Here is a 14,349-nt window from a genome sequence, read left to right on the forward strand (position 1 = left end):
GCACCTGCTTCCGGTTTCCCGTCCTCAGTCAGCTGTTCCTCCGTTGTTTGCAAACAGTCCGTCCGCCTGGTCCATGGTCCCCGCCTCATCCTCTGCGCCCCTCTAGCTCCTCCACCATGGGGGAAAACGACAACAGCGAGATAATAGAGCACCATGTCGACGAGGAGATGGAGAAGAAAGGCACGAGAAGCCGCACAGCCTCCTCCAGCTTCCCGGGCAGCGTCACTCCGTCCGACAGAGAGGGCCACAGCGGCACCCAGTCCTCCCACAGACTGCTGGCCTACAGCGACGCGCTCATCTCCATCATCGCCACCGTCATGGTAAAGACACCAAGCTCTATCTCAATAACACATGCTGCTGCTGAGCGACTGCAGACACCACCAACCTGAATGCTGCAGGGGGGGATGGAGCAGTGGATAATAGTCCAGTAATAATATTACATACTGTCAGAGGTGGGAAGTAACTAAGTAGAGTAGGAAGTGTATCTATGGTGTGGTATGTCTACTTGTACTCAAGCATATCATCTTAATGCCCTTTAAACCAGAGTTTCCTTTTGAATTGGGGAAGATGGGAGAGAGGTTGGGTAGGGCATATAATGAGTATTTAATGTTAGATAGTCAGACATTTTAAGAGTCATAGTAGGAATGATACTTGCTTACTTTAGTTATAATGGGATTATAGCAGTGCTATAGCCTCTATAGAGTAAGTTCAACTTTAATTAAATCTCAGTAGCCTAAGTACATGGTACAAGATCATACAATATCATCAAATATAACTAATGTTTCTAATTATGTCAGCCACTTAAAGGGAATTTAAAAACACAGATACAGTGAGTTTAAAGTGTGTTCGTGCTTGATACTTTCATTTATGGTTGAAATTAGCCGTGATAATATTCATAATAGGGCGCTTAACATACATAGAACATGCTTACTTGTCAGTTGGAAATCAATTTTCTCAACAACATATGATGTTTCTCATAATGTATCATCTTATATTCACAGATCTTGCCTGTTGCACATACAAAGTTGCAAGATAATGACGAGGTAAGACGTGTAATTGCACATTATTTTATTCCTAAAAAGCGACCCCCTTAGAACAAGGTGTTTTCAGTGGTAGTTGGGTCTGCAAATCTCTGCAGTGAGACTGTACTGTATGTACTGAAAAGATAAAGTATTCTATGTTTCTGCTTACAGGAGCTGAGGCAGAGTGTTCAGCTTCTGCTGTCAACAAAGATTGCCGTTTACTTAATGACATTCCTCATCGTGACTGTTGCATGGGCTGCTCATATCAGGTACATTAGTATTATTAGTATATTATCATTTATAGAACTAATATTTGACAAAGTACTAAGTATAGGAGCAGTTTTTAGGTTTATATTTATCACTTGCCTATTTTTGTGCTGAATTTCACAGATTGTTTCAAGTAATTGTACGCATTGATGATTGCCTTGCACTGCTGAACCTTGTAAGTACAAAGTCACTGTATGCTAACTAACCTTTAATTAACCTCTTGTGATAGATTAATTGAAATATATCTTCATAATACTTTTGGATATTTAATTAAAGAGGCCCTATTATGCTTTTTAGGGTATTCCATTTCCTGTAGTGTGTTATATAAGTTTGTGTACATGTAAATGGTCTGCAAAGGCTAAAATCTCAAAGTTCCCTCCAGAGGGAGTTGTGAACGCTTGTCCAATTAGTAAAAATCCTATTTAAAAAAAGATTTAAGGTCTGATTTAACAGCGATATTACAGTTGGTTTGGGCATATTAACTAATTTGCTATACAAATAAAGTGCATAATAATGAATTCTCAACAAAAAAGTAATATTTTAGTGCTATACCTAAAAGTATTTGACTTTTTGCTCACATTTCCTTTTGCTTTGGGTTTTATTTCAGGCCTGCATGATGCTGATAACCTTTCTACCGTATACAGTGAGTATGAGACACTGCTTAATGGTCGTTAAATCCATCACACTATTTACACCAATACTTTTTGCTCTGTATTGCTCAGTAACATTACGGCATGTCATATTTTGCAGTTCTCTCTGATGGCCACCTTCCCTGAGAACATCCTCGGGATTTTACTCTTTTGTGGTTGTGTGATGGTGATGGGTGTCATACAGGTGATCCATTTATTATAGTGAAGTAATTATTTTCTCTTTTCTTTTTTAAGTCCACCAATTTCCAAAATGGATGTCTTAAGTTAAAACACCTATATACAGTATATACAGATTCAGTTGATTGTTGCGTTATGTTTGCTGTATTTTTGTGGTGGATCTACTGAAATCAGTGAAATCCCATATTTCTTCATGCTTTGTTTCCCTAGTCGGTGATTGTGGTGTACGCCTTCAGCCGCCCCTTCCTGTTGAACGAGCAGATTCAGATCTCAGAGAACCTAACCGTCTACAAACATCACATCCTCAAAGTCATCATGCGGGTTCCCCTCATGTGCTTCCTCGCAAGCATCTTCTCCTTCATCCTCTTCCAGATCGTAGGTGGCACTATTTCTTTTTTTCCAATGTTTAGATTACTTTCAACGGAGCCCTAAAGGGACACGTGAAAAAAAAAGAGAGAGAAAAAGAAAAGTCGGGATAACGGGTGAGTATCTCGTGAGCACGAGAAAGTATGCGCACAAGAAACTAACCCATTATCCCAACTTTTTTTTTTTGTTGAGAAAGTTACCAGTGCAACAAGGAAGAAGTGGAGCACACAGGAGACAACCATTTAATTGCAGACTGTTATGTTTACGTGGGGAAATGACAGTGTATACATTATTTGAGATATATTTCGGACTCAGACTTAATTTGATGGACATTTCGGCCAGGGGTGTAGAGCTATTAATTATTAATGTCCGTGACTCTCGGAGTATCTGCTGCTCACAGCTGTTTTAAAGGGAAACAAACACTCAGAACACAGAGTGGAGCTGAGCAGAGCACAAACAGACTCACATCATGCACCTTGGTGACCGGACATCTCCTTCATTAAACTAATAAAAGGAGGAGTAATCAGGCTGATGTGTTGTGTAGATTCTGCCAGAAGGAAAATCACAGTCAAACTCCCTATGAAGCGGTGAGGTGCTGCTCCACATTGCTTTTCTTCCCGACTGTAACGCTGGTCCCGCAAATCAAGCAAGAACGTGATTGGTCGATATTCATTGTGGGGGGAGGAAGGGTGTTGGATAGATATAGAGTTGTAGTAAGTAGATAGAGTTCAGTTCGCTATGATTGAGGTTTCATTTATGCATAGAGTAGATTCTTTTAATTACATTTCCTTTTGTTTTTTGTGTACTTTTTGGATTTTGGATTTGCTTGTCAACCTACTTATTGAGGGCTTGCGAGCTACGTGTTGGAGACCCCTGCTTTAGGGGTTTGCCACCCTAGCGTTTTCACTTGGTATAACTGTTGGTGCTACTGTCTCGAAGACATCCCCATCTCTCTCTGTCTTCCCTAAACAGAATAACACAAAATGAAGATTATGATAAAATATGTGTTGTCCTGCTGATTTTCCTATGAACAACAAGATCGAACATGTTAATCCTTTAACTGCCAGACCAAGAAAAAAGCTATGGAAAAATGATTTGTTGGCATTTTTTTATGAAATGGGCCACAAATAACCATAAACCATTTTATTTGTTTTGACTGACCTCACAGTTTTGTTTTTATGAGCCTCTACCAACTGGTCGAGCTGGCCTTTTATGGTAAAAGTGATCATCATATACAGTACAGTATTTGTACACATCAAACTCAAATAAAACACAAACTCAAATACATTTGTTTCTTTTATGGAAAATTAGCAATATATACAACCAGATATATTCATAAAAGATAATAAATTATAATTGTAAAAATAAAATGGAAAAAAGTATTTTTCATAATAATAAAAAAGACTTGCTCATCTTACTGTATATACTGAATTGGCCTAACAAGAAACCACTGGCCAAACAGCAAATGTCTATATCCTGTGTTGGCCTAACTTGCTCATCTGTGTGCAACTTTGGGCTGAATGCCATGATGCATGAAAGGTGCTATATACATTATTATCACTCTTTCACTCTGAGACTCATAAGGCAGTACTAGATTTAGTAATATTACCATGAATTTAGCTATTTACTTACCATATTTTATTAGAAAACATCTCTGAAACTCTGAAAAAGTCATATTGCTAGTTGACCATAAAAAGCCAATTTGACCGATTGGTTGAGCATATTTTCAAAACATTAATTACACCCTTGTTAAAAACTTTTTTTGTGCATCAAGTTATCTAAATATGTTCAGTAAGTGCTCTGACACTAAAACATGTCAAAAGGGATATGGTTATCTTACAAGAGTTGACCAAAAAGAGTGATTTCTTCAGCAGTGATTTTTAGCATTGCCAACTTTCTCAGTGTAAGCTAGCTGAAGGGCTTTCTGTTCAAACCAAAGTGACATCTAGACGTCAACCAGAAGGTAGAGCTAGCTGAATCAGATGGAGTTCAACTTCTTTTTCAACAAGATATCAAGACACAAAATGTGCTCTACCAAATGGTGGCGCTGGCAGTTAAAGGATATATCGTTAGCAACTTGGCTACATGCTAGCAGGCAGGCTACTGTCCAAAGCAAGAAACAATCGTAATAATACCAAAGTTAGTAGGAAGGTTTTGATATTTACTGTGTTTGTCCGAGGCTTTTATTGTGAAAGGGAGACCGTGGCCAAGAGGCAGACAGAATTTTGCGTTTTTAATGACAATTCATTTATATGTTACGGCTAATTGTTTCAGCACACATTTCATTCGGAGACAGCAACTATTTGACCTACTTTAAACTCAACTGTTCTTTAAAATCTTTTCTTTGTTGTAACATTTTGATTTTGTTTTTCAGTCCTACGTGCTCTTGGCAATTGTCATCTTCCTGCCGTACATCTCTAGGTCTTTGAAGTGGTGTCGCAGCAAAGCAATTGGTAAGTAGCCTACGACATGCTATAGTGAGTAACACAGGAAATATGAGCTAACCTCTAGCCAGATAAACTTTGAGAGTAGATGTAGTTGCAATTCATTACGGCTACTGTCTTGTGCATTTCAGGTCAGGTAGAGGAGACTCCAGACTCCATTTTGTTTTACACCTTCCTGCCTGAGGAGCCCCTCAGCAAGGATCGAGTGGAGGCGTTCAGCGATGGAGTTTATGCCATCGTAGCAACGCTTCTCATCCTAGACATATGGTGGGTTTCATTACATTTTCTTGAATATGTAAACTTAGGACAAAGTTATATTGTTAGACAGCTAAATCACAAAGCCATGCATCAGGGGATTCCATGATGTTGCTCTATAAAGAAAATCATATATGCATACATCCTATGCACATGTTGCACTCATTGTATTTATGCACTGGTAATGGTTACATAAGATGCTAACTTCTGGCTAGCTAATGTTTTGGAAAGTGCCCACATTTATTCATAATATTACAAATAGCCTACCAATAAAAGAGTGAGAAAATCGCACTGGACACTTAACATGTATTGTCTCCGTTTGCATTTCTTTAGCGAGGACAATGTTCCAGACCCGACTGTGGTGCAGAAACAGTTTGGCGGGAGCCTGATAGCCGCTCTGCAGGACTACGGCCCAGAGTACCTCGCCTACTTTGGTTCTTTCGCCACCGTTGGCCTCCTCTGGTTTGTGCACCACTCGCTCTTCCTCCATGTAACCAAGGCAACGCGCTTCATGAGCATGCTCAACACTTTCTCGCTGGCCTTTGTCGGAGGATTGCCTTTAGCCTACCAGCTAACGCATGAATTCCCACGCAACTCTCGCAATGAACTGGAAGCCATTCAGATCAGCTGCGTGATCATTTTCTTTGCTGGTATATTTCAGCTCGCTATTTGGGTGGTCGCTCTTTACAACGAACAAGAAACTCTGCACCCTTACGTACGATATGGCGGACGCGAGCATGTGTTTATGCTAGCTAAGCTGTCTCTGTACCCCTGCGTAGCTCTTGGGACGTTTTTCCTTACTTGTATTCTGAGTAAATTTAGTGCCTCGATTTTCCACCTGATGGAGATTACGGTGCCCTTTGCTTTTCTTGTTCTAAGGCTGTTGGTGCGCGGTGGGCTAGCAATGCTACGGCTAACTTTCTGTCCTGACAGGCCCGACCAGGGGAGTGTTGTAGAAGAGGAAGATGACGAGACAAGAGTGCCATTCAATGCTTTAGTAACCTAGCTAGCTTAACCTCTTAAGCACGAAGGGCCCCCACAGGGAAGTAGCTACAGAAAGTGAAACTTACACAGAGCAGTGAGGCATTGTTCCCTAAATGCTAGGTCTCTGAAAGAGTAACTGTTAGCGATTGCATTGAGAATCACATGAAGAGGATATTCTTTTTTCAACATTTAAACTGCTTCTAATGTTGAAAAGGAATCTGTGTAAATGGGATTAGAGGTGACCACACATATTAAAAGGCAAAGTATGGTGGTGACAGGATGATACTGATGGCCAAAGCCTATCATTTCATTTATTTTTATCAAACAATAATTTAAGAAGAAACTAATGCTAGTTTTGTTTTGCAAATTATCTTAAAACTCTCGAAAGCTAGGTGTTTTATGACCCATAAGATGGTTTTTCACTTTGATTTTCATCCTGACGTCCGGATGTAGCAAAAGGTCAAACTGGGTAATAGCCGTTTTGTATACAGGGATGAATTGAAGTCATATGAACTAGTTTGAGTCCTAACATAGCTGTTTATAGACTTCAATCAAAGAGAAAGCAAGCATTTATAACTATTACTCGGTTTCTGTGCCAAGTAAAGGTGTAAGGTGAAAAGTCTGTCCAACTGTTTTGGTTAAAATGTAGCCTTATCAGCTATTAATTTAACCGCTATTTATCTAGCAAAGATTTGCTAAGCATGTTGCAGAAAAAAAATACTTGAGCTAAAGTATTTAAATAGTCTGTATAAAACAAGGAAAGGTTGATTTTTTTCTTAATGTTTGTCTGCTCTCAGATTTTTACAAGAATGTAAATGTTGGAGTTCACCTGTTAGCAAACCAGCTAACAGGTCAACGTACACTGAATACGTCTGTAGTATTAGCACTTTAAACATTGAAAGGGTATGGCCATGACATGTCAAATTGCACTGCTTATAAATCAGATTTGTGTTTGTAATGCCCAGTTGTGCTATCTCACCTTTACAGTTATGTCCATGTCGTCAGCTGTTTTATTTTTAGAAGGACAACTGTGCACTTAAAATCACACCCACAACTCAATTTAAAAGGAAAAGGAAAGGCCAGGTTGTGCATGGCTTTTTTTTTATTTCACTTGAAGTCATGATTTCAGATTTTTCTTTCAATCCTGCCTTTTAATGTCAACTCTGTTATTGTATGGTTTTAAAATGAGAAAACAATTATTTAAACTGGAAATTATCATTCTTTCTTTTTGTAAACTGTCAAGTACATTTTTTCCAGGAGGTGTCACTGTTTGTGCTGTAGTGATGATCTGATTATAATAATGTGTGTTTAATACTGACCTTAGAGAGACTCATGTCTGTGACGAGGTGTCAAATCAAAAACGGTCAACATTTGTTTTCTGAATAAATCTGAAATAACTCCTTCAATGTGGAACTTCTTCGTCTTGTTATTTTTTAAACATAAAAAACAAAATCTACGACATTTTACAGAAAAAAAAAACTTTATTTACCTCCAAACAGTAAACAGCTTCACAATATCCCTAAGAAGATAGATATCAATGTGTTTTTATACATTACTTTGTATTGCCCCGATATTAAACGCATACTTCCTGTGTCATTTTTGATCTTCTCCCCTCCAAAAGTTAAAGATTTTCATTAGAAAACATTCCTGCTCAAAGCAAATCAAACAAAAATATTCACAAAATGATAAATAAAAAAAGACAAGGAACCAAACATCTGCAGTGCATCATTACCTGACATTTGGGTTACAAAACTTATATTTCCTATCTTCACGGTTGTGCTTTACCTTCATAACTTGAATACAGATATAAAATGAGTCCACACAACAACTTCATTCTAATTCAAACGGCAACTGTGAATCTGTGGAATGTGCCAATGTAATAATACACTTCTGTTATAATAAAAAGTGACACTGAAATAATGATGAAATAAATGATAGATGGAAGACGATTAATGCCAGATGTTTCTCTCTCTCTCATATATATATATATATATATATATATATATATATATATATATATATATATATATATATATATATATATATTTATTAATGCGACCCAAAGTGATTTTTTTGTAGAGTTGAGATTTAAATCAAAATTGAGAAAAAGAAAAAAAGATCGCTCATATCTCAAATGATCACATCAGCCTTAATCCTCTGTTGTTATAATGTATTTGATAAAAACGATTTAACCGTTTATTTTTGCAAATGAATAGTTTGTCCATTAAGAATAAATAAATTTGTTTGGAAACTACCTACATTTTATTTTGTATTCCGTTTAAACTGACACAATTATCTAACAAATTGACAGCTGATAGTTGATCAACTAAAATGTAATAATCAATTGTTTTTATCTACTCACCCATTACACATTTCTCAAAAGGGATTTTTTTCCCTGACATTTACAGAAAAAAACAACAATGAGGGACTGATTAAAAATAAATAAATGGAATTGTTCCTTTTATAAATACTACCAAGTTAAATGGTTGAACAATTGTACATGTATTCATTTTAAAATTAAAATAACCATTAATTGAGGCAGATTATATTTGAAACATGGAAAGTACAACAAAAGGTTATACAAAGTCCTATTGCATCCTTAAAATGTAAACGTTTTAAATCTCTTTAGAGTTATTCAATGCTTTGATCTTTTGACAGATTCACTTGGTGTTTAGTTATTCCGGTGGCACACTCCAAATAATCCAAATCATTTGGCCACCTGCTGTCTTGAGTTGAGTTTTGGTCGTAATGCGTAGTGTGATCACCGTATGTGTGGATATATGCTTTACTTCACCTTGCTGGACAGTGAAGGTCAACCACAGAAAAGTGTGTGAAGCAGTAGTGTGTGTGTTTTGCCACAGAGAGGTTGAAGTCAGATATGTATACAGTACAATACAGCTGGTCCCAACAGTCTACCCAGCAGCACCCCCATTCACTTCTTATGGGGAAAACACCCTAAAATGCACTTCTATGAGGGAAACATGAACAGAAAAACTGACCAAATAAATTAGAACATCCTCCTCGTTCAACACCTGGAGGAAGGATAGAGTGAAAGCAATTGCACAAGCCACAGATGCAAATGTTAGCAAAGGAAGGAAATCAGTGATAATCAGACAGTGCTTTGGTAAACATTTCTCTCTGAATAAAGGATTCAGAGGATCTCATCGGCCCGCATGGTGCTGCCAATCAACTCGCCTATATGCATCATCTTCATTAATTAATCATGAATGCCTCAGATTTCCAGAGGAATTCAATGATCACGTTCTAAGAAATCAAACTGTTAAGATATTGCTCATAAAACCACTGCCAGTCCGATTTGTATATACTTAAAGATATGTGGAAATACAGCACTGTCATCATTGATAACATCCTATATTGCAATCTACATTCAGAACGTAATAATTTAACAGAGATTTAATGCCTAAGAAGATTTTAAAATAGTTATTTTTAAACATTTAAAACACACATCGAGTCCGAGGATGCGGGAACCTTCAGAGTGGTCCGATGCATTCTCTCTCTCTCTCTCTCTCTCCCCCCCCCCCCATCGCTACAGTGCAACTAAAATCATTGGTTACATTTTTATAACGGAAGCACAGTCTTTGACATTTTGGGAAATGCGCTTTCTGTCCCAGAGATGGACGAGATCGTGGACGAGAAGATTTAAGAAAACGTCTTAAATCTTTTTGCTTTTAACCTTCCAGCTACAGAAAAGAGTGGTACAAACCAATTAAACGGAACGTTAAGCGCATTTCCCAAATATCCAACTATTCCTATAAATCCTTTATGCACTCTCGTAAAGCTTCACCCAGCACACCCTTTAAATAATCAGCAACCATAGATCAAATCTACATCCCTACCTCATATAAATCTAATTTGTTCATGCTAAAGGCTACAAGTCACATATCTAGTTTTGCATATATTTTTCTCATAGCTTAAAAGTCTTTTTTTATTTTCCTCAGCAGGTCACAAGTAGTTAGAATATGTATTAGATATTAATTTAGCTAAATATTTTCAGTATATTTATATACAAATCTATTAACTTGAGTTCTGATGCTCTAGTTTCTGCGTTAACATGCCTACCGTCAATCTTTATTGACTTTAAGTTGTGCGAGTTATTTAGATTCAGACAAAACCTAAAAGCTAAGAGTTCACGCTGTGGAAGAAGAGAATAAACATGGCTTAGTTCAGCAGTAGCCCAAAACAGGACTTACGTACATGCTACATGTTTTGTTACGCTGTGAGGTTGGGACCATTACATAGAGCAGAGTATATAAAACAGTGTCTACAGTATTCAGACCACCCAGACCAGAAAGACGAGTCTCCACAGTCCGTGTGCTGTAGCTCAGGTCCGCGTGCCCGACACTTTGGGCCCAGTTTCTGCTGGTAAAAGCTTCTTAAATGTGTTTCTTCAGCTAAAGTCAGTGCAATATTTGCCGTCCACAGGCGCACATCAGCCATCCACCGGCGCCGAGAAAGCCATGTGCTCAAGGGTCCGTTTGTTCCAGAAAACAGCTCCGTCTGTACCTTTTCAGGATGGGGACTGCCTGTTCTCCGTGATGCATGTTGAAGTTTATGCGCAGGTCCACGTAAAAAAAAGCAATGAAGCAGCCGATTTTTTTTTGTATTGTTGTTGGTATTGTGTGTTTCTTTTTTTACTGCAAGGTATTTCCAAGTAGTCTGGAGAGTCACCAAAGGTTCAAAGTTGTGATTTTTGCGCTGGTTGGAAGTCGAATGCAGAGTCGGCAGGATGACGATGACGCCATACCTAAGAGTGTGTGTTTGAGTGTGTGTGTGTGTGTGTGTGTACAAGCTTACACAAACTTTCCAAACCATCACACACTCTCCAGTCGTCACCCAGCGAAGCAGGCTGCCTCTCATTCAGCCTGGGGGGCGGCGGCTGGGGGGAGCATGCCCCTCTCTCTCAGGTGGGAGTGCAGAGTGTGGAAGACGCCGAGCTGCTGTATGGGCTGAAGCATCAGCAGCTGCTGCAGCACCTTGCTCGGGTTCGGCCCCCTGCAAGACAACAATGACATGTGACCCCAGTGGAATGTTGAAAGGGACCAGGGCATTACATTTACCAGAATGCATTATAAGTTGGTCCTAGAGTCTCCAAAAGTAACATTTATGCCAGAGCCTTCAGCTATCAAGCCCTTCTTCAGTGGGAGCAGTTTGTGTTCGGGAGGCAGACACACTCTTAACATTTAAGGACAGGGCTAAAACTTTCCTTAGTGATAAAGCTTATGGTTAGGGCTGGCTCAGGCTTGCCTTGAAGCAGCCCCTAGTTATACTGTTAAAGGCTCAGACTGTCGGGGGACTTTCACCTTTCATTTTCTGCTTCTTTCCCCAGTTGAATAAACGCTAATGAATCACATTACCAACATTTGACACGAACCTCCTCCCCTAATTGTAGCTCAGATGTTTACCATGAATCACATGGCAGTAAGAAGGCACAGAAAGCAGAGGAACTGGCTCAAGCTACATGTATTCTACTGGCTGGAGACTGCTGGACATCAGTAAGAGCCATCATTACTTTGGTGAAGCAACACACCTGATCCATAACAAATGTTCTGCACTCGTTTGCTGTAGGTGTTTTTTGTATTAACGGATGAAAGGCGTTTTGCTGAGTCAGGTGCTAACCAGTTTCTTAAAGTTGAACAGAAGTGGCCGATGGCGGACATGTCAACACTGTAGGAACAGATGGTGCTAGTCATTTGAAAGCAGCACCAAGAATACTACCATATATCATAAGTGGCTCCCCAAGACAGCGGAAAATCATGAAAACTACGCTGTTATAATACCGTCCCTCTGATTTCTCCTAACAGTTTGCCATGCATTGCTTGCATTTTCATTTGTTTCGTCTCCCCCCAAAATACAAGTTAATACTAGTTAACTAGTATTAACTGTATAAATATTTTAAACTTGCAATTAATCAAAGATTATTATTGGGATTAAGGGGATAACATTTGTAATCAGTTGACACCCTTAATAATGTATATATACACACTATTATTTGATAAAGATATATATTTGCATTTAACTCAGAACGTGGTACCTTTTTTCAAACAGCCACCTGAAGCATTACAACAAATGAAATACAAACATATACCACTTTGAATGACTGTAAAGGACCTGGTAACAGTTTTGTTTCATTTCACCATCGCCTCTGTTGCTCTCCTCACCTGATGAAGCTGGCTATGTAGACGTGTGTGAAGGTGGCCATCAGGTACTGACAGTCGAATCGATCCATGATGCCGCCGTGTCCGGGGATGGTGTTGGCAAAGTCCTGCAGGAGAGCAGAGAGCAGGGTGTCACTACAGCAGAACTCCATCAAGAGCATCATTTAGTCTCTTCATCGTCTTCCCCATTTGTATTGTTTTAGTGCTACTCTTGTGTTACAATGCTGCGATTTACAAAGATCCCCTGTCAAACACACAGTCAGCAGTGGAAGATGCACTCTGACTAGAGATGTCCCGATCCGATCACGTGATCGGGGATCGGAGCCGATCACGTGATTTTCAAAAGATCGGAAGAAAAAAAATTGGGGATCGGGATTTAATTCTTTTTTTTTTTTAAATACTTTTTTAATTTTGTATTCAATGTTACAAAACAAAAATGACCATGTTCAAGTCTTAAAGTCATCCTGAGGCCTTAGTTTTGGTTTCAAATTACACAACATCATGTATGTGTTGCTTCTTTGGGGCTTGTTTTCATAGACCTGGTTGCTTATTTCTCTCAAATCTGGCAACAGAGTGGCAGGGCGTAGTGTCTAATTGTAGCAGTAAGCTAACGAGTACTGATAAGCTTTATTTGGTTTTGATCCAATGCTGCACAACTGAACTGATCCAATGCTGCTGTGAAAAAAGAAGCTACAGTGGGGCAAAAAAGTATTTAGTCAGCCACCAATTGTGCAAGTTCTCCCACTTAAAAAGATGAGAGGCCTGTAATTGTCATCCTAGGTATACCTCAACTATGAGAGACAGAATGAGAAAGAAAAAAAATCCAGAAAATCACATTGTCTGATTTTTAAAGAATTTATTTGCAAATTATGGTGGAAAATAAGTATTTGGTCAATAACAAAAGTTCATCTCAATACTTTGTTATATACCCTTTGTTGGCAATGACAGAGGCCAAACGTTTTCTGTAAGTCTTCACAAGGTTTTCACACACTGTTGCTGGTATTTTGGCCCATTCCTCCATGCAGATCTCCTCTAGAGCAGTGATGTTTTGGGGCTGTCGCTGGGCAACACAAACTTTCAACTCCCTCCAAAGATTTTCTATGGGGTTGAGATCTGGAGACTGGCTAGGCCACTCCAGGACCTTGAAATGCTTCTTACGAAGCCACTCCTTCGTTGCCCGGGCGGTGTGTTTGGGATCATTGTCATGCTGAAAGACCCAGCCATGTTTCATCTTCAATGCCCTTGCTGATGGAAGGAGGTTGTCACTCAAAATCTCACGATACATGGCCCCATTCATTATTTCCTTTACACGGATCAGTCTTCCTGGTCCCTTTGCAGAAAAACAGCCGCAAAGCATGATGTTTCCACCCCCATGTTTCACAGTAGGTATGGTGTTCTTTGGATGCAACTCAGCATTCTTTCTCCTCCAAACACGTCTAGTTGAGTTTTTACCAAAAAGTTCTATTTTGGTTTCATCTGAACATATGACATTCTCCCAATCCTCTTCTGGATCATCTAAATTCTCTCTAGCAAACTTCAGACGGGCCTGGACATGTACTGGCTTAAGCAGGGGGACACGTCTGGCACTGCAGGATTTGAGTCCCTGGCGGCGTAGTGTGTTACTGATGGTAGCCTTTGTTACTTTGGTCCCAGCTCTCTGCAGGTCATTCACTAAGTCCCACCGTGTGGTTCTGGGATTTTTTCTCACCGTTCTTGTGATCATTTTGACCCCACGGGGTGAGATCTTGCGTGGAGCCCCAGATCGAGGGAGATTATCAGTGGTCTTGTATGTCTTCCATTTTCTAATAATTGCTCCCACAGTTGATTTCTTCACACCAAGCTGCTTACCTATTGCAGATTCAGTCTTCCCAGCCTGGTGCAGGTCTACAATGTTGTTCCTGGTGTCCTTTGACAGCTCTTTGGTCTTGGCCATAGTGGAGTTTGGAGTGTGACTGTTTGAGGTTGTGGGCAGGTGTCTTTTATACTGATAACGAGTTCAAACAGGTGC

General features: G+C 39.3%; 2 protein-coding genes across 2 annotated transcripts in view; one reads left to right on the top strand and one right to left on the bottom strand.

Annotated features, from left to right (window-relative positions):
- Nucleotides 1-7,571, top strand: tmem175 (transmembrane protein 175). Its single transcript, XM_079687180.1, has 10 exons — nt 1-320; nt 1,002-1,043; nt 1,194-1,291; nt 1,413-1,464; nt 1,897-1,932; nt 2,040-2,123; nt 2,327-2,491; nt 4,857-4,935; nt 5,058-5,193; nt 5,515-7,571. Exons 1-10 carry the CDS (start codon nt 117-119, stop codon nt 6,185-6,187), a joined length of 1,569 nt encoding a protein of 522 aa, XP_079543306.1. The 5' UTR covers nt 1-116; the 3' UTR covers nt 6,188-7,571.
- Nucleotides 7,572-7,626: 55 nt separating this feature from the next.
- cds1 (CDP-diacylglycerol synthase (phosphatidate cytidylyltransferase) 1) overlaps nt 7,627-14,349 on the bottom strand; it is a 51,553-nt gene continuing 44,830 nt past the window's right edge. Inside the window, 2 exon segments of the mRNA XM_079687183.1 lie at nt 7,627-11,178; nt 12,345-12,448. Coding sequence (XP_079543309.1) covers nt 11,040-11,178; nt 12,345-12,448 — 243 coding nt within the window. The 3' untranslated portion in view covers nt 7,627-11,039.

This window comes from Notothenia rossii (assembly GCF_949606895.1).
Source record: "Notothenia rossii genome assembly, chromosome: 6".
Classification (NCBI taxonomy): domain Eukaryota; kingdom Metazoa; phylum Chordata; class Actinopteri; order Perciformes; family Nototheniidae; genus Notothenia; species Notothenia rossii.

What these genes read in the sequence shown, in the direction of transcription:
- tmem175 (XM_079687180.1), top strand. Translation starts at nt 117, where the DNA reads ATGGGGGAAAACGACAACAGCGAGATAATAGAGCACCATGTCGACGAG. An exon ending in CCATCATCGCCACCGTCATG is followed by an intron (nt 321 to 1,001) that starts GTAAAGACACCA and finishes TTATATTCACAG; the next exon opens with ATCTTGCCTGTTGCACATAC. An exon ending in CCTTCATCCTCTTCCAGATC is followed by an intron (nt 2,492 to 4,856) that starts GTAGGTGGCACT and finishes TTTGTTTTTCAG; the next exon opens with TCCTACGTGCTCTTGGCAAT.